Source organism: Terrapene carolina, unplaced genomic scaffold (assembly GCF_002925995.2).
Source record: "Terrapene carolina triunguis isolate 2854851 unplaced genomic scaffold, T_m_triunguis-2.0 Scaffold96, whole genome shotgun sequence".
Taxonomy (NCBI): Eukaryota; Metazoa; Chordata; order Testudines; family Emydidae; genus Terrapene; species Terrapene triunguis.
In genome coordinates this window covers 4,192,528-4,212,431 of record NW_020664447.1, presented here as the reverse complement: position 1 = coordinate 4,212,431, position 19,904 = coordinate 4,192,528, and the positions used below count along the sequence as shown (strand labels likewise).

The 19,904-nt window shown below is 42.7% G+C and overlaps 1 protein-coding gene across 1 annotated transcript in view; it reads left to right on the top strand.

Moving 5' to 3' along the window:
* Positions 1-19,564, top strand: part of NRIP3 (nuclear receptor interacting protein 3) — a 25,829-nt gene extending 6,265 nt beyond the window's left edge. Inside the window, exons 2-7 of the mRNA XM_026651563.1 lie at positions 8,333-8,512; positions 9,873-9,955; positions 14,889-15,028; positions 15,848-15,900; positions 16,006-16,103; positions 19,518-19,564. Of these exons, the coding sequence (XP_026507348.1) occupies positions 8,333-8,512; positions 9,873-9,955; positions 14,889-15,028; positions 15,848-15,900; positions 16,006-16,103; positions 19,518-19,533 (570 nt within the window). The 3' untranslated portion in view covers positions 19,534-19,564. The remainder of the gene's footprint in view (positions 1-8,332; positions 8,513-9,872; positions 9,956-14,888; positions 15,029-15,847; positions 15,901-16,005; positions 16,104-19,517) is intronic.
* The last annotated feature ends 340 nt before the right edge of the window (positions 19,565-19,904 follow it).

Below are 19,904 nucleotides of genomic sequence, written 5' to 3'. Positions count from 1 at the left end.
CCGCCCCCAGGAATCGGGCCCCACTCTTGCTAAAGCCGGCCCTGGTCTAGTTCAATCACAGGCAAAACAGTTCAGATCAAGATGATACACTAGCTGATGGTACAGATGGTGAAGAAAGCGTGGAGTCTTGCTGTCCTTGAAAGGCTGTGAGGGACAAGAGCATTTGAAAAGGGGACAGGGTTTGATGCAGAGAAAAGGTAGATGAGTCCAAGTGGAAGGGGGGAAGGTGTGAAGATGACCATGCAAGAAGAGCACAAAGAGGCTGTCTAAGGGGAGACATGGGTGGAGCAGGAGGAGGAGTTGGAGGCAAAGAGAGCACAAATGTACATTTGGGAGGGACCTCGTTTAGTTCCAAAAACATATACCAGCAGCATTCAACAATAGTGGGCTTCCGTGTATGGAAGGGGATTGGTGAAGGGAGACCTGCATTATGGCATCAAAGGGGAATAGATTCAGTAGCTGTCCCCAAGGGGATTGATTCTGTGAGGGGCCACATATAGAAGTGAGAGGACTATAAAGGGCAGTTAGAAGCCAGATACAGCTGGGGAAATTGGGAGGAGAAAAGTGAAGAAATAAAAACGTACATTGATGCCTCTGACACCCATTAGAGCTAAGGACTGGGCCATATTCCTTCCAGCAGGCCTTTCTCTGTCCTGCATAGGGGGCAGTGCACTCTGGAGATTTTGTTTTGCAGTGTTACCTCTCAATTGTTTCATTGGGGATAGGGTTTGCCCCATCCCCAGAAATAGGGTGTTCAGCCTTATGCATCAGTATCCAAGGCTATCCGCATACAGATCCAGGGCTTCCCACGGCATCCTGTCCCCAAAGGGAGCATGATTCCCTCCAGAACTGTACTCTGAGACTTCTGATCTGTTGCCCCCCAAGCCACAGCACTTGTGTGTGTGTGTGTGTGTGTGTGTTGATTTTCCTGTAGTATAGCTATTCCACATTCCCTCCCTGGCTGACCCCTTTGCAATCCACAGAGCCCAGTCCCTGTTGTGCTCCCCACCCCAGGATTACAGTAAGTGGAGATTGTGCTGTTGAACTAGCATTCTGCATGTCCCCCAAGCCCGGTGTGAATTGAGGGGACAACTGGGCCTTTTGATTGATAGAACTGCTTGATTGATTGGATGCCCCCTGGAGATCGAGATGTGAAAGGCAGGCCAGAAATGTGAGCGGGGATGTTTGTGTTGCATAAAATACTATAGGGGCTGAAACATCACATTTAGAGCCTTGTGTGTAATTTTCCTACTATTTGCTTTTTATGAATGCTTGGATCTAAGGGTTGGGGTTTTTGGTTTCTTTGTTTATTTCTCAGTTCTGTTCTGATGCAGCCTTGCCTACCTGACTAAAGGTGACATTTAGCAAATTCATTTTATAGTTATTTGGTCATATTTTTATTTTCTTGTTCTTTAATAAACTTTCCTTCAGCTACATAGACACTCAGTCGCTCTTTGACTGCTTGGCTGATACTTTGAACAAGTAAAAACAATGGTTCTCAGGCTTGTACAGTGTCAGAACTATATATGACAGAGCTTTATCTGTTCTGCTTAGTGGTTAATAGTCAGGCACTGTATGTACACTGGAGGCTGTCTGTGACTTGTTAGCAAATCCTCAGGAGGGAGGAGAAAGATGACCTACTTTGTGATATTTCCAAGAAGGGCTAGCTTATGAAGTACCTCCATCTGATCACATATTTTACAGTAGTGTCTAGGCCCCAGCTAGGTCTCATTGTGCTAGACACTGCCTGTACCCTAAGAGGTTTACATTCTAAAGGGACAAGACAGACTCAGGAAGTGCTAGCATCTCCATGTGACAGAAGGAGAACTGAGACATTAAATGCCTTGGTCACACAGGCAGTCTGTGGCAAAGCCAGGAATTGAACCCAGATGTCCAGCCATCCCTGTCTTGGGCTGTAGCCACAAGACCATCCTTCCTCTCCGCTGAGGGCCTAATTCTGAGAAATATTGAGCACTTGCTGGTACATTTCTCTTTGGCTTGGTTGGAGGGTTGTAGTGGCCAGTAGACCTTTTAAGATCAGGCCCAGAGAAACCTCTCCAGTGAAATACCCTGTATGATTAAAGGTAAGTATTTTTCAGAGAGAAAAAAATCAAAATGCCATAGAATTGATGTGGAATAATTTGTAATGACATGCTGGAGGTACATGTTAAGAAATCGCTAGGCAGAGTGCTAAGCATGTTAACTCTGAAATGAAGGGAGCCTTGTCCCAAAGTTTCTATATTGTCGCCATATTGCCCTAAGGTGGTAAACACCCCTTCCTGCACTCCCTCCTGTCATGACTCTCGAAGGAGTTGGCCCTGCACTTGAGGACACATCTCCATGTTACATTACAGCATGCAAATGAAAGAAGATCAGCCGCTCTTGGTGTAGCTAGGAAGGGGAGTCGCCTCCGGTCTTGGCTTCCAAATGCACAGCTCAGTGTGTCTCCTGCACTTAGCTCCCTCTGTCTCTGGAGCTGAATCCTTCGTTCCCTGAGCCCCTTGGAGCTTTTTAGTCAGCTCTAGCCCTGCAGGAAGAGAAGCTTAGGCCAGTGACCTGAGGAAGAGAGCAAACGAGCCAAGAACACAAATAGAAACTGATTCTCTCCTCCCTCCCCTGGAGAAGGAGTCCCAGTGGCTGCACCTGCAGGTCACAAAATTACTTCTGAGCTCCATTTTGCCTTCCGGGCCTGGATTGGAAAAAGGGGACTGGACATGGCCATGGACGGAGAGCATGGGGAGTGGGGGAGAGCAGCTAGCTCAGGGAATCACTCTCTCTGTGTGTATGTGTGTGGGGGGGGGGGGGAGGCTAGCTCAGGGAATTGCTGTGTGTGTGTGTGTGTGTGTGTGTGCATGGCCACATGGGGGCTGCTGGAGAGGAGTCTATTCTATTCTATACAGGTTCTTATACTTCCCTCTTCACAGAAGTATCTGAGCACTTAGATGAGGTGGGTGAGATAATATCTTTTATTGGACCAAATTCTGCTGGCGAAAGAAACAAGCTTTCGAGCTCCACAGAGCTCTTCTTCGGGACCTGAAAATGTTGATCCAATACAAGATATTGCCTCACTCACCTTGCCTCTCTCATATCCTGGGACCAGCATGACTACAACACTGCAAATGACTAACATCTGTCACGTGTGGTTTGTCCTTCCTCTGTTCAGCATATACTGGAACCATCCAACTCTGAAAGGGACTGGGAGGAGCTCCCAAATCAGCACTTTGAGCATGATGTGCCTGAGGGGCTCCTTGGCCTTGTTTCTTCGCCAGCCATGAACTCCATGGTGAAGTATTTTTTTTGGCAGGAGCCTGGAACATGATGGGAAGTAACAGGCCACCGTACCTAGGCTGAGGTATTTACAGATTTTCATACATTAGGCACAATTCGAATGGGAACTCATGGAATCAAGCCAAACTTCACATGTTCACCATTTCATCACCCATGTAAAATACCCACCCTATTCCTGAGTAGCTTTTCCAGCCTCACCACACTGTATTCAATGCAATTTCAGTCATTGTAATGTTCAAAATGGGGTCTCTCAAAGATGGCAGCTGGATGCTTCAGAGGCATGACAGATAATGGTCCTCATTAAAAACATCTAGAAAGCCATAATATCAGCTTCTCGTTTCTATTCCTGTGCTGGGACAGACTCTTCTCTGGTGTACATTTTCATAGCTTCATTGACTTGAATCGAGCTACACCAGTTCACCTCAGCTGAGGATCTGGCCCAATGAATTTGGAAGACACTGGCTGTAGCAGACTATTTTGATTCATGTGCTAGCCTTACACAAATGCAGTCTTATTTTTATTCTGTACAAGCATTAGATATGCACTTATTTTTGAAATCAGAAAACATTTTTTGTTTTGTTTTGTTTTTGGCAGTGTAACTTGACAATAGGAGCATAGGACTTGCCATACTGGATCAGAGCTGTCGTCTATCTAGTCCAGTTCACTCTCTGACAGTGGCTAGTACTAGCTGCTTCACAGGAAGGTACAAGAAGCCATGTTGTATGCCTCTATGGGATATCCTACTCCCGAGGCCAGTTTCTTCCTAATGCCCCATTAGCTAAGATGTTGGCTTATGCCCCGAAGCATGAGGGTTCCAGCCCTTCCAAAGCTCTTATTTTTTAAGCCTTACTATTATACTGCTCTGGATATTCTTGTTAGCTACATAAATGTCCAATGTTAGCACAAAAATACAGCTTGTGTGTTCTTGTTATTTTTTGTCTGTTAGCTTGGTTAGCTGGGCATATTAGCCATATGTGGGGGCCAACTGTACTACTCAGCTATTGCTCAACATCCCAGGTATGACAAGCAACAGGATGTTTCTGAGAGTAGAAAAATAAAAACAGCTTTTCTAACTGCTCTAGTAATTTTTGTTCTTATCCATTTCCATGGAGATGATGCTGTCTAATTGCCAGGGCAGCTAACCTGTTCCCAATGCCATCTGACTCTTTAAAGCTTTAAAAATAATAACAGTAACCAATACCACAGTATCAAGTTCTTTAGGCATGTACACTCAGGTTTCAAAGATGGCTAGAAAGAGGGATTCTATATTATTACTATCCTACTACCTTAGGTGTGTTCCTGGCACCTTACAGAAAAACAAAAAGACAAGATCTCTACTCCCAGGAGCCTACAATCAAAATCAGACAGATAACACAAGAAATAACAATGGACCATGGGGATGAGAGAAAGCAAAAGATAGGAGATAACAGAAAATGAGGGAAAGGGAAAACCTACTCTTGGATGAGCTATATGAGAAGTGAGTTTTGATGAGTGGTTTGCTGGAAGCGAGAAGTTGCTTGCCACAAAGAAGAACTCTGTCTAGCTCTCAAAAACGCTTTGCTGTAGTATCTAGGCACAATTGACATAAGTAGGACACAACAAGTTCTATCTAGGAGACTTACACTCTCCATTGTGGTTCTCTTTTCAGTATCCTGAATTAAATTGTTTTGTGGGTTTTCCTGTCATTTTAGGAGCCAGAAGCCAAACCAGTGGGGAGGACCTGCGAGAAATGCAGATGACTAAATTACACCTATTTTGTATATAAATTAGAGAAGGGCCAGAACTGGAGCCAGTCCTGAACTTTGGGAAATGAGATAAAATGGGACCCAGACCTGCCCCATGTCTTGTTTTGGTTTCTTGTGGCTTTTGGTTGGTGTTGCAAAACAAAAAAGCTCTCTAGCGATGCTTTAGGAAAACCACTACTGTCCCAGACCACACCAAAATAACAACATATTTGTTTCACTTACTGAATGCTGTGTAATGTTTCACTCTTCAGAAGAACTCTGTGTAGTTCAGTATGATGGCTGGAGAGATGACACCTAAAACAGAATAAACTGCTTCTTTGTGTTCAATTGTTTTCAACATTTTACTGGGTGCACAGCCAAGATGCAGTGAGGGGAGGACACCACTGAATATGATAACTCTGCTTAAAAAGATCTTTCCTCTTTTTCTTTCCTTAAGTGGTCTGGCTGCCATTTTTCAGCAGGATCTTTGCAACTGTTATTTGATTTTCAGTGTCTGTTTCCAGCATTTGACCCATCTCTCTGACTAACACTCCTCACTCTGTATTGCACATGAAAGTCAAGGAAAATCAAAGTTTAAACAAATTAATTAGTAATAGCCTTGGACAGAATGATGCTGAAGGGAGTCTTTTCAACTTATTAGATAACATATGCACTGGAACATACAAGCTATGCTTGTCCTACTGAAGGTAGCATTTGCCTCAGACGTCAGAGGAACTAGCATTGATAAAAGATGTTTCCAGTTGCACTTGTAACCCACATTACCATAGTGTAGGTCTTTGTCTCTTAAGTGGCTGATCCATATAAATAATAAGAATGGTAGAGCTGCCAGCTGGGGAGCTTAGTTTTTTAGATCAAGCAGTTAAAGTTTGTGCTTTTAGCATGAGAAATCCGAGGTCCACTGATGACCCATGGTGGAGCTTGTCACGTGTGCATTGAACTGTTACACTGGAAATTAATGAGAGGTTCTCAGGCAAGGTGGCAATGATATGCCTAGGCACGGCCCACCCTTGATTCTCTAATAACTTCTTTCACTGGGAATTGGTTGTGTGGTTTGGGAGCTGATGGTTTGGGAAAGTGTCCAGACTAACACTGAACTTTGAAGGTTTGGAAGCTCCTATTGTCCCTAGTCACTTCTGACCTGGGCTGGATGTGAGCTGAGGGTCTACAGGTGAAATGTTCCCTATCCCAGGACCTGTAACATAAGCCATCTAATCCTCATCTTTGATGAATTTTAAGTGCAGATTCAGAGCTTGTAAAAATGCATGCTTGTACTGTAGGAAACATTCAAGGATATGAGGGCATGCAATCCTCTCCAAACCACCTGCCCCTCTGCCTGTAGGAAGCACTAACATAGTTGAGTTTTTCTGCTTGTTCTATTTAGAGAATGGTGTATTGTGCAGCTGACTCTATTTCGAATGCTTTCATTGTGATCACAGTGCTGGTTCATACCTAATGGTTCTGCCTTAAATGGGAGGACTCTTTTCTTAAGTGATTTCTTCATGCCACAGTGTGGAGTATCTATACAATTAAAAAAGTGGAACAAGTTCTCCCACCTATACTTACATTAAGTAATACCCTGCTGTGAAATTAGTCCCATTGATTTCACTGGGAATAAAATAGTTCTCACCACAAATAAGGATGGCAGAATTGGCCCCATGACTTTTTTGAAGATAATGTAGGCAGCATAATTAGAGTTCTAATCTTTCATTGTTACTGACTGCTGGGTGCAGAATCAAGTGCGTTTTCTCATTATACAGAACATGCCATTATGAGTGCCAGTCAAACAAAACATCAGCCACAGATTAAGAAATTTTATTTTCCTTTCAATACAAAGAGATTTCCCCTTCCAAGAGGATAGCCAAGCTGAGGGCATGAAAAAAGAGAGAAGACATGTTTCAATGACAGCAGGTATTTTACCATGTCTACCTGATTCTTATCCATCTAATATAGTTCACTTCTTCTGTAAATGTTATGGCCCCCAACAGAACCTGAAATACCAACAATGTATTTGTTTTAGGAGAGCATTTTCATGTCATCTGACTTTCTGTAGGCCATGTTACATTAGTCTCTTGTAACCTTTATTATTTAACATGCTTCACTGAACATGTTAAAACACAGGAACTTCACTGGAAAGAGTTTGCAAACTAATTAAAAAAAAATACAGGCTGAGATTTTCAAAGGTGGCTAAGGGAGTTAGGCACCCAGATTGATATGAAATTCCATTGGAGTTAGGTGCTTCACTGTCATAGTCACCTCTGCAAATATACAATATGCAGGCAAATATATAGCACAACCTATTGGCAAAAGTTCAGGTATGAGAAGGTGTGAATGTATCACTGGTGGTGAGATGAAGCTCATTAGAAAAATATAGAGGGAGCAACCATCTATTGGCAGGGACATGGACTAGATGACCTAACAGGTCACTTTCATCTCTAAACTTCTGTGAGTATGTATCATCCCCTGGCCAATGTAGAAAGGCTTTGTGAAAGCAGTGTGCTATCAGGAAGGATTTAGGGGAGAGGCAGGGGTGCTTGTTGCACAGGAAGCTGTTTGAAGAACATAGAGAGGTGAGGAACCGCATGAAGGATGACATGAAGAGTGAAGGGAAAAGAGCCATATGGCGTAAGGTTTAAGTCGGACCAAATTCTGATCCAAAGGGTCAAACCATATATGAACATAGGCAGTATTTGTGTAGTCATCTTTCTACAATTGTGCCTTATCCAATTTCACCTTTCAGTGGCTGTATAGCACACCCAAATCAGCTGGTTGATTCTGTGATGATTCATGTAAAACAATTTCAGAAGGCAGGCATTAGATTAAGACACACACTCATTTCATAAGTGACCTACACTCAATTTGAGTTAAGATATGAAAGGCCTCTGCATTCACTCAATAGGTCATGTAGTCCTCTGCATATTAAACAAGGCACTTAGTCAAAGGCCAAATTATTATCAGTTAAACTTCCAGAAAATTGAAGAATCAAATATATCTTCTTAAGTCTTTCTTAAGTCTATTCTGATTCCCGTGTTAATATCATGCCCTCAGCTTGGCTAGCCTCTTGGAAGGGGAAATAATGCTCTCCAAATACTATTTTGACGTCATGGAGTTTTCCCTCGGCTAATACATTATACTTCTTTTGGTCTAGGAATTCCTATTGAATGTAGCTGAAGTCAGGTAAGTTATATAGACAGCAAAGGCTAAATAAAAGACTTGTTGAGACTCAAATCACTGACCAATGGAGCCCAACAATAGTATTATCATTTTATAATTGTATTATTATTTTTTGTTTTGTTTTAAAGCAACCACATAACATTCTGCAAAGACGCTTAATGGAGACAAATTTGTCAAAATTACGAAACAACCGAGGTACATGGACTCCAAAGAACGACATCTCAGCACAGACCAATAAGCTGAATCAAACCAAGCCAGACAACCCAAAGAAAAAGGAGGAAGAAGACTTAATATTAGTGTGCTGTCAGGTAATGCTTCCTCCACTTCTTCGCCAGCTTTTCCTAAATCCTTTTATCAGCAGTGCAGGAGGAATTGAACCCACCCATATAATAAAGGCACAACTAGGCTCCTTGTATTCCAGGTTTAGTGTTATGAAGCCCAATGTTTTTGCTGATGAAATATTATTTTTGACGGGTGTCTGTTTTCCTTCATACAAGGAAATGGACAATGTCAACAGCCCTGAAAAAATGCATTATTTTCCAGCTAACTGTTCTCTCTCATATGACGGATATAATAGCAGTTCTGCAAAACAAAGGCTCCAGTAGACTTAAAAACACAGCTGTTACGCTGGGTGACCCAAACGTAAGTCTCCTGGGGCTTTGGAGTTCCTGTGCTCCTGAGCTGCCCAGTACAATAATCTTTCCATCATCATCACTAACTTCCCTTCAGCGAAGGCAGCCTGAGTGTGGTAGAGCTGTGTGTGTCAAACTCTAAAGCCTTCCTCTCTAGGCAGGCATGGGTCTGTCTGTGTGGGAATGCCCCAGGGAATGTCCTGACTGCCATTCCCTTTGACACTGGAGCATATAGGATAGCAGATCTGGGTCATGTTTATTTTAAAAGTTGGGATAATTTTGTTTTGTGATTAAACCCCCCTACCCTCAGCATCCCCTGTATCTTAGTCCCCTCAGCGTCCCATCTCTCTTCCCATAAGGCTCCCCCTTCCTGCCATCTCCTAATGTTGGATTTAGCAGAAGATGCTTATTTATAGAGCGCCAACAGGATGCTCAGTGCTGTATATATGTCCAGATCCTCAGATGCTGTAATGTGGCATAGGTCCACTGAAGACCGTGTAGTGACGTTGATTAGCATCAGCTGAGGAGCCAGGCCTGTAATGTTTGAAGGGGATAGGGAAGTTTTGATTGCCGGCATGTGGCCTCCAGCCAGCACAGTGACTTTATCACTCTCCATTGAGAAGCTATGCCAGCCAAGGAATGGGATCTGCGACCTTTGGGAAAAGGGCAATCCTAGAACACCACAATAAGGACTATTTTTTTAGATATCTGATTGGCCCAATAGCTACAGATAAAGATTCAATGGGATTGCAGGTGCTCAGCACCTCACAGGATCCAACCCTACATCTTCATTATTCTGTAGAGGAGTTTCATTTAATCATTAGTCTGAAATCCTCATGTGTGCTAAGCCACAGTTGAGAGGCTGAGGGAAATAGAAAAGAAAGTGCTGGAACACTGAAACCTCAATGGTGACATAGCAGGTGCTATTGGAGTCCTGTGTTTCATGTACATGGACCTTTGCACAGATGGAATTAACACTGGATTTCTTTCTTACATTCTGTTGTTCCTTCCAAACGCTCTTGTTTTCTCCTTGCAGTGTGCTGGAAAGGACATGAAAGCTGTGATTGACACCAGTTGTCAGTATAATCTCTTATCGTCCGCATGTTTGGATAGACTGGGGTAAGCGGCCTCTTTAAACCTAACTCACGGTACAAGGCAGCATGTTGAGTACTCATACATGGTATCATTGCTGCTGTACAAACGAGGAAAGCTTTCAGAATTTCCAAGTTATTTCTGAAATGGTGTTTAGGGGCCTGTTCTTGTGCCCACTGACATCAGTGGCAAAAATTTTCCCCATCAAAAAGAAAGGAAATATATTTAACTATATTAGATGACTGACTTACAATAATGTATGGCAAAACTCCCATTGACTTTAATGGAGCAGGGTAAAGCCATTGGTGTTGATATTCCCCCCCCAGCAACATTGAGGTTTCAAGATCAGCTTACCATGATTATGCAAACAACTGTAATTGTTCCCTAAGCACCATTACACACCACTAGGTAAATAATGCCCATTTTCCGTAAAGTCTGTTGTTTATTTGCACAATAGTCTTTAATGGCTGCAAAGCAGCTGCACCTGCTATGAACAAGGAAGTAAATCACATGCATCTGACACTGACAAGTGATGATGATGCATTTAGGGCTCAGTCCCGGAAGGTGCTGAGCACTCCTGAGAGGGGAGAAGACCTTTCAACTCCCAGTGAAGCCAATGGAAGTTGACAGCACTCAGCATAGTGAGCCTTTACGCAACAGACCAGAATGGCGCCCGATGTGTCTGTTCTTGTCCATTTACATGTCAGACTTGATTCTTATACTATTTTCAATCCCCTTAGAAAAAACAGTCCCAGCCATCAAAGAGAAAGTCTAATGAGCTGACTTAGATCAATATATGGGCCAATTTCTGCTCCTACTGAAGTCAATGGGAAACTTCCTGTTGGCTTCAGTGTCAAAATCCCTTCCTGTCAAAGAGAGAGGAAATACATTTAAATATTAAAGTACAGACTTACATCCATGTATAGTATTGGGCCCTGACTGGGCCCTATATCAGGAAATTCAAAATTAAAAGCAGTCACTGCCTCCCTATATTTATTTGTACTACAGTAGCACCTCAAGGCACCAATTGAGATCCAGACCCCACTGTGCCCGGTGCTGTCCTGACCCACAGAGGAAGAAATGATCCCTCCCCTGAAGGAGTCAGTTTAAAAATAAATAAATAAAAAACCCAGAGTATTATTAACCCCATTTTACAGATGAGGATCTGAGGCACAGAGGTCTTCAGGTCACTCAGGAAACCTAAGGCAGAGCTGAAAGCTTGAACCTGGACCTGAGTTTCTTGCTAGTGTTTTGACCAAAAGAGCATTCTTTCTCTCAGCCAGTCTTATGGGCCATTTCAGTTTTATGTTTGCAGTGACATGAGATATGGGGAGGTCATCCTCCAGTGTGATTAATACAATAGCTTTTGTTAGTTTAAATCAGACCTCTAACCCATTCCGTTCTGGCATCCACTGATGCTCTTGTGCTGCAGCAGAATGCAGCAGCACAGTTTACTTCAAAATGACGTAGATGATACATGGATCGACACTGAAAAAATTAGGATGATTTAATATAGGCTTTTGTATTTCATGCGGCCATTGAAATCAGAGATGGAAAATACCTATTAAGAGATCTCATCCATTTCTCTGCCAGTACAGGAAGGTGCTTATAGTACATTGTCTAGTATTACTTTGTGCAGTCTGGGGTTAAAGGTCCCAGGAAAGGACTCCACCCACTGGACTCCTGACTCCTTCATGTCCTAAGAGATCTCACCATCAGAATGTTCTTGATACTCACACTGAATTATCCCTTCTTTTTTCATCCTTTTAAACCTACGCCTTGTGCCACCCTAAATACTCTCCTTACATGTTAGGTAAGAGATCAATTTAATTAGCCTGAAGTGATCTTCTAACAAATCCTCTGTGGCTGGCAGTGAGGGATATTAATGGGATCACTCTGCAGAGAGAATAAGAAGGATCCCACTTCATCATCATTTAAATACCTTCTTTTGCTGGTTATGGCTGGAGCCGTCCTACTTTTCAAGCTTGCTTTCAGGCAGATTTTCTGTCTGATTGAACATAAATGAACACATTGATTACACGCCCTCAAGGAGCTGTCACCATGCATCCATCTTGTACTGAGGTTCTGTCTATGCGGCATGCTCCATCCACTGCTCTGCTTTTCTTAACTGAGTCTGGTTCTGACTTGCAACCAAAAGTAATTTAGAAAAGGCAAAAATCCATGTGCCCTCCCCCAAGTAATTGTTCTCTCCTTTGCTGCAGGCCACATTCAGCCCTTGGTTACAAATGTGCAACCCCATTGAAGTCAATCTGGCCCTGAATAAGGGACAAAATGGGGCAGATCTTGCCTTCTCAGCTTCCTGTGCACTGCTCTAGTGGCACAAAGGGGGCAGAAACCAGTTGCATCTCACCTGTGGATGTAGATCCAGCATAGCTGGCTCCTACAGACTTCCTTCCTTGCAGCCCTCAAAATAGGTGGTATTTAAGGAACAGGAAGGGGAATGGAGGGAGTGTGGCCAGAGTGCTGCACTCCTGTCCTTTACTGGCAGTCAGCTCCTTGGGCATTCTTTCCAGCTCATGGAGTTTACAGCAGCATCCAGTCTGCTCTGAACATTTCCAGGGTCAGCATAAAGCCAGTCTGAAGATCAAGGAGCAACAAGTGGCTCCCTGATGCCTTTCCCCACCTGCTTTGCTGTTCCCATCAGAGACTGGGTGCAGCAGAGGATCTAGGCTGGTGATTTTAGCTAACATCACAGAGAGCCATGGAATTCCTGGCAAATCAATTGAGCTACTTTTTTCTATATAACAAACCCTTAACATTGAATATTCAGTAGCATATTTCCATGTCCCCCTCTGGCTGTTACCTTCTTAGCGGGACAATGGAACAGCTCAGAGACCCTCCTGCCTCCCATGGGTCAGATTTTCAGAACTGCGGGTTCCCCAGAACTCCAACTGAAGTCCATGGAAGCTGCATGTGCTCAGCTTCTCTGAAAATCAGGCTCTTTGGTCCTGACTCTGCAAGATACCAATCTCCCCTCCGCCCCAATGAAGTCAATGGGAGTTTAGGGTGCTTGGCACCTCTCGGGAGGCTCAGGCTGTATGATCTTTTTGTGTATCATGGGACTGTGAGCCTGAATTCCTGTTCTTTTAGCTACATTACTCACCATCTGCTGATGAATCATTTGGTCATAACTCAGCCAGGCAATGATGTCTACACACTGAGGTAGCCGAGAAGAGACACACTTGCCAGCTCCATAAAAAAGCTTTGCATCCCCAGCTGAGGTATCTATTGACATCAGGGGCAAGACCCAATGCATCTCTTTGCCCTATATTTTACTATAAGCGCTGTCTGTCTGTCTAGGCTTTTACACGGCACTCAGTATACCTGAACACCTACACCTCCTATCAGACAGTCCAGACAGAAATAAATTGATAAATGCAGATCTGAATACAACATATCATATCATAATTAATTATAGAAATTGGACAATAGCTTTCTTTGAAGAGAGTCCCTGTGGGGCTGAATTTGCCCCATTCTCTACTAATTCCTGGTGTAGCCAGGCAGGGTGCTGCTTGATATCATGTGACTGCTGGTGGAAAACAGGATTTCCTAATATTGTGTTTATACTTCTCCTGAGTGGATTATCAATTTAGATGGTGAGGTCATCACTTTGTGGTGCTTAGTCGTGTGTATTTGGTAGAAATATTATTGGTAATCACCTGCTTCACTCTGAGCAATCACAATAATTAATCAGAATGTTAAATGGTAATGAAATCTGCTAAAGGAGTTTTGCCATTCTATGCAGTTTAGCTGTTGTAGGGGGAAAGTATTCCACTTCACTATCTTTAATGTGCCTGGCAAACCAGAACACATGGAAAGATCAAAAGAAATCAACAAAATTAAGAAATGGAAACTCTTTGGTCCTTCGCTCAGCAAGACAGTTCTATGGGACAGGAAAATGGCTCTTTTAATGGCACGGGCTTCAAAGTGCCTTGTTCAGAGTTGGTTCCTCTAGGGATGACTGCTCTTGCAAAGCAGGTGTGTGTGTGTGTGGGGGGAAATCTGGATTATCCCAGGCAGGAATTATCGCATTGTGTTTGAATTTCCACTTAATTTCAGTTCAATATAAAATGTGAAAAAATGTACCTAAATAATCCATACATGTTATCAGAATAGTCTATGGAATGTAATGATCTAGGGAAAATATTGTGCTTGTTGAAATATAATACATCATTGACAAGCATTTCCTCTTCTGCTGGATATTTTATTTATATGTCACTACTTCCAGTGAAGTAACCTGTCATCATCTGCTAATGAACAAAAGTCACATACGCTCTCCTAGCTGTAAGATACTCTAGAGAAATTTTGGGCCAAATGATGATGTGGTGTTAGCGGTTCAACATGCCTTGAATTCAAAGCAGAGCAGCACATGCTTACACCAGGGCTGAATTTGGAACTTTATTACTAGAAGACAGCTTCGGATTAACAGATTCTTCGGTCCTGGGGAAATGAGAGAGAACTCTAAGGAACAGACTCCTTCAGAAAAAAGCTGTGAAAAAGAACCCAAAATAATTTCTTCATATAGGGCTTGATCCCGCCCCATTGAAACCAATGGGACATTTGTCATTGACTTAAATTGGGGGGGATAGCTCAGTGGTTTAAGCATTGTCCTGCTAAACCCAGGGTTGTGAGTTCAATCCTTGAGGGGCCACATAGGGATCTGGGGCAAAAATCAGTACTTGGTCCTGCTAGTGAAGGCAGGGGACTGGACTCAATGACCTTTCAGGGTCCCTTCCAGTTCTATGAGATAGGTATATCTCCATATGAACTGGAGTAGGATCAGGTCAGGATACAGTATCATCACAGAGAGGTTACCAATAAAGCAGCTTCAGATGATAATCACTTAATAGGAATGAACGGAGAGCTCAAAGAATATAGTTTTACTGCCATCTCAGCTGAACACCCACTGTTAAATGCAGTTACTGGTTTCAATGTACAGGTTAAAGGAGCATATCAAAACATACAAGACTGAAGGTGAGAAGATTTCATTACCACGCAATATGAAAGTGATTGGCCAGATAGAACATTTAGCTGTTACAGTGGGAACTATCCATGTGGACTGTTCTGCAGTTGTCACAGGTAAGTGGCTGGGCAGTATCTTTCCAGTGCTGTAGATATGATATAAGCTGATCCCATATCTATTTCAGTGTGCTATGAAGTAGGTAGCGTGTTCACTTTTGCTCATCAACAACAAATGTGAAGCTGTTTGACCATTTTAAAAATAGAGATCTTTAATATAAGAATGAAAGTATTTTTTTTCTCTGATTGTTTTAAAGTGAATTTATTGCTGGATCAACAGTTCAAGTCTGTCTGTTTATCCACAGAGCAGGTATCATAAAGGCATCAGCATGTAAGATTCCCTGTACTTCCCTGCCAATAACATATCTTGTCCCTGACCTGGAAATAGGGTGACCAGATGTCCTGATTTTATAGGGACAGCCCCGATTTTTGGGTCTTTTTCTTATATAGGCTCCTATTACCCCCCACCCTTTGTCCCGATTTTTCACATTTGCTGTCTGGTCACCCTATCTGGAAATAGTTTAGTCTCCATGGCGTATTCTATCGTTGGTGCCTCTATTGTGACTGCCAAAAAAGATGATTCTTTTGTGTTGTGAAAATCTGATCACAAGGAATTGGATGGAAGTCACCAAACTCATTTCACACCAGGGCCTGATCAGGTAGTAACAACTTTCAGTCACTACCCTCTTTGGGTCACTGTCAGACAGTGACCTAGAGGTGAAAAGCTCTGTAGTCTACTTCAGATCCCTCAAGGCTCATTCAGTCCCTTTAGTAACTGATCTGTATTTAGCTAAATGTCTTTCATAAAAAGTGGAGATATTTGCAAAGAATACAATAGACCATTGTTAATTCAGAATCTGATTTTTTTTTTTTTAACAGAAGAAAATGAGAAAAACTTCTCCCTTGGGCTCCAGACCTTGAAATCTCTGAAGGTAGGATTTCTCTTGTGTGTACCTTCTTGTTGTTTTACTATTGTGGAGGGGATCATTATAGGTTTTTTATTTCCCCTCTTACATTAGTATTTATTATTATTTTAGTGTGTCATAAATATGGAAAAGCATCACCTTGTACTGGGGAAGACAGAGAGAGAAGAAATCCCATTTGTTGATAATAACATCTCCACAAATGGAGAGAAGTAAGTATGTAATTCTAAAGCTATTCGGGAATCTCATGTATGTGTTCTCCTTGTAGCCTGGAATGCAGATCTGGCTAAAGCAGTCATCAAACTGGACCTGATCCAAAGTCCATTGATAGAAAAGGAAATCTTTTCATCTACGTCAGAGGGCTTTGAATGGGGTCACTGGATTGTTTTCGGCTGATTCTTGTCATGTTTTTGTAAGCTACCCTCAAACAATAGAGGGGTCATTTTCAAAGAGATGCGCAGAGGGGTTTGACTTAGCCACTTGGTTCTTTTTGAGGTTAATGGGGGTCATCTGCCTGACTCCTGACACTCTGCTTTGAGAATGTTCCCTGAGAAATATTTTTTTCTGGAAAGGACTTTAAACACGAGGGAAATGAATACACACAAAACTGTTACTAGCCCACAGTGCAGAAATGTTGTGAAGCACTTCAAGGTAGTGTTGTTACCCCTTCCCCCTATCCCATCCTGACACCAATGTGCCTCTCTGCTGAGTTAGCTGATGGTCTGAGGCCTTGCAGAATGGCTTCCCAGTAGAGGAGAAATCAGTAATTTGGAGTCTGGGTATATTTTATTTACACACACCAGTCCTGAATTGAGGCAGTCTAGGAGCATGCAGGGCAATTCCTTCTTCTGGGAATAATAATAACAACAACAACAACACCTAGCTCTTGCATAGCTCTTCCCATTAAAGATCTCAAAGCACTTGCATTATCTCTCTTTTCAGAAAATGAGACACAGAAAGATGAAGTTTCCTAAGGTAACCAGAGCTACAGCTAGAACCCAGATTTCCTGAGTCCTAGTCTGGTGCCCTGTCCATTAGGCCACATTATATCTCTCTTTGAGTGTCACATCAATGTCTGGTTACTAGAGAGCTACTCTACCTCAAATGTGGACTCAAAGCAGAGACCAAACTCGCCTGCAGCTCACACAGCTCCTTCTTTCAGGACCTCTGCTCTTTACAACAAAAAACTTACAGCAACACAGCATGTCTTCCCAAAGCTGAATATTTGCTCATTGCTAAGAAAAAGAACTGTGAAGACTGTATGTAAGAGCACCACCTGCTGACCTGGGACATAACAGTATTGTAGGTTTTCATAGTGTTGGTCAGGTGTCTTTTAGCAGCCTGTTATTATCAATAATTATTTGTATTAATACCTACAGACTTCAACTAGTTCAAGGCCCTGTTATGCTAAAGATGACCCCAATAAATACAGCCTAGTGGCAATGAGAAATAAATAGGACTTCGGCTATTTCTATTTGCTTTCATACGGCAACATGCACAAAAAGTAGGCCCATGTACTAACAACTAGATTAGGGAGTCTGGGCACGTATATACAGTGGTTGCCATTAAAAGTCAATGTTTACCAACAGTTGACACACAACTGTCTGTGAGATACCACTGTTCTTTCCCATTCTAAGCAGAGGGAAATACTGACTGTTTGGTGCTTGTGGTCCAGTGTTGACTTTAATGACAACATCTGTATGCAAGTCTCTGGCATTTCTGAGACTCCCTCCACTACCATCCTTTGCAAATCGTATGTTTTAGCATGATGATACCACACAGTGCTGCACCCCTGGCATGCACAAAACTCCTGTTGACTCCCAACAAATTTACTACCCATGGGTTGGCTGAGTGCACAATGCTGCCCTGTGGCTACCTGGGTTAGGATGGAAATTTGAGATACTTGGTCCTTGGGAAATTTGGCATTAGGCATGTCATTCAGCTGACCCTTTCCACCTACAAGGTAAAAGCAGAGCGCTTTCCCCTTTTCCTTCAAGACATATGTGAATATGGCAGAAGCTAAGGTTGTGGTCTGTTACAACTGGCACCAGTACGAAGTGCTAATATTGCTAAATATTACTATCTCTTATTACTGACTAGGGTCCAATCTCGCCATTTTTACTCAGCCAAAATGTAACGCGCAGACTCCAGTGCACTCACCATTTCCCAGATCCTACGATTCCGGGCGAAAAGCACCTACCCTTACCCAGTTCCTAGGACTCAGGGCCACCCACACCCACTTCCTAGGCCTTGGCATAATCTGGCTCATTGAAGTACCAATCCTTACCCTTCCATGGGCTCAAGGCATACTCTTCTACAGATTTGCAGGATCTTTTTATCAGTGAAAGACCCTTACACAGAAATATCCTTCTCCTCTATTTATGAACAATTACCAAGAAAAAACACACATGCTAGGTATTGACTCCGTGGGTGCTCCGGGGCTGGAGCACCCACGGGGAAAAAATGGTCACCGGCAGCCCCCCTATCAGCCCCCCTCTTCCCCCAGTGCCTCCCCGCCCGCTGGTTGGCCCTGCCAATCAGCGCCTTCCCCTCCTGCCACAATCAGCAGTTTCATGGCATGGGGAGTATGGCATGCTTGGGGGTAGGACGGGGGCAGAAAGAGGTGGGGTAAGGACTTGGGGGAAGGGGTTGAGTGGGGGCGGAGCCTGGTGCAGAGCCAGGGGTCGAGCACCCCCCTGGCACATTGGAAAGTCGGTGCCTGTGCTAAGCATACAATGCTATGCTTACCAGTCCTGATCACACAGGCGGACTTTCCCTATTGGCTACGCAAGGTCGGTACCTCTGGGTTCTGGTTCCTTGCTGCACATCATGGTCATGCAGAGGATTCTTAGCAGCTCTGATTTTAAGCTGTGTCTTGTGGGGTGAGTTCTTCTTCTTCTTTCAGGTCTTTCCTTCTTATTCTTTCCCCCCTGCTGGTCTCCTTCTTGTACCCCAGTTTATATAGTGAAATTTGAGTCCTCCTTAGCTATACCTTAACCAAGCATTTTACTAAAATATTACATAATAATTTTTTGACCAATCCTAACATATTGCAAAATGATTCTTTAACCAATAATAGCCCACCACCTTAGTTGATTTAAAACTTGCAAAATTAGTTATGCAACAGACAGAAACAATCAAAGAACTGACAGAGATCATACAGATGAACAATAGAGAAGTATTCAGAGTGGTAGCCATGTTAGTCTGTATCAGCAAAAACAACGAGGAGTCCTTGTGGCACCTTAGAGACTAACAAATTTATTAGGGCATAAGCTTTTTTGGGCAAGAACCCACTTCATCAGATGCAAAACAATAGAAGTCTAGATTTTACAATCACAACTGTTGCTAAGTGATTCCTTGCCAGACAGAATGCCATCAAACAAAGTTTTCTTTAAACATCTTAAGAGATTCCCTTGCTTATCTGTGATGGTGGGTAATATTAGGAGCGGCGCCTTCTTAACAGCCCAGTATTACATTGTTCTGATATAATTTAGAAGGAATGTGAGGAGTTAACTTTTTGCTTCTTGGCTCTTGGCTGCTGCTCTCCTAATGTGGCTGCAGAAAATAGCCCCAGACCTTACAAAAACTCCTAGTGTATTACATTCTTTTTTTCCTTCTCATTTCAGCTCTTCTGAGGAATAAAGACTGAAACACTCACAAACGAGAAACCCTGACATCAAAGAAAAGCTGTGCAGCCGTTTCAGATGAAATAGCAACACGTATCATTGGTAACACCTATGCTAGGCTACAGCTGTAAAGCTAAATTAAATCATATTCAGTAGCCAGTAACTTAGCAATGTTGTCTTGTTTTTGAGATAGAAACATATGCTTATTTTCTAGACTCTAATATAGCGCACCACTGATTATGAATGGTTTGACAAACCTGATGAGTTTACTCTAATGATGAGAAAAGTACTTTTTATAGCAGCCTCAAATGAAATAATTGTGTTTATGTGTGATTAGAAGATAGCAGAATTAGATTTTTACCAATGATTTTTTCAATAGCTACTATT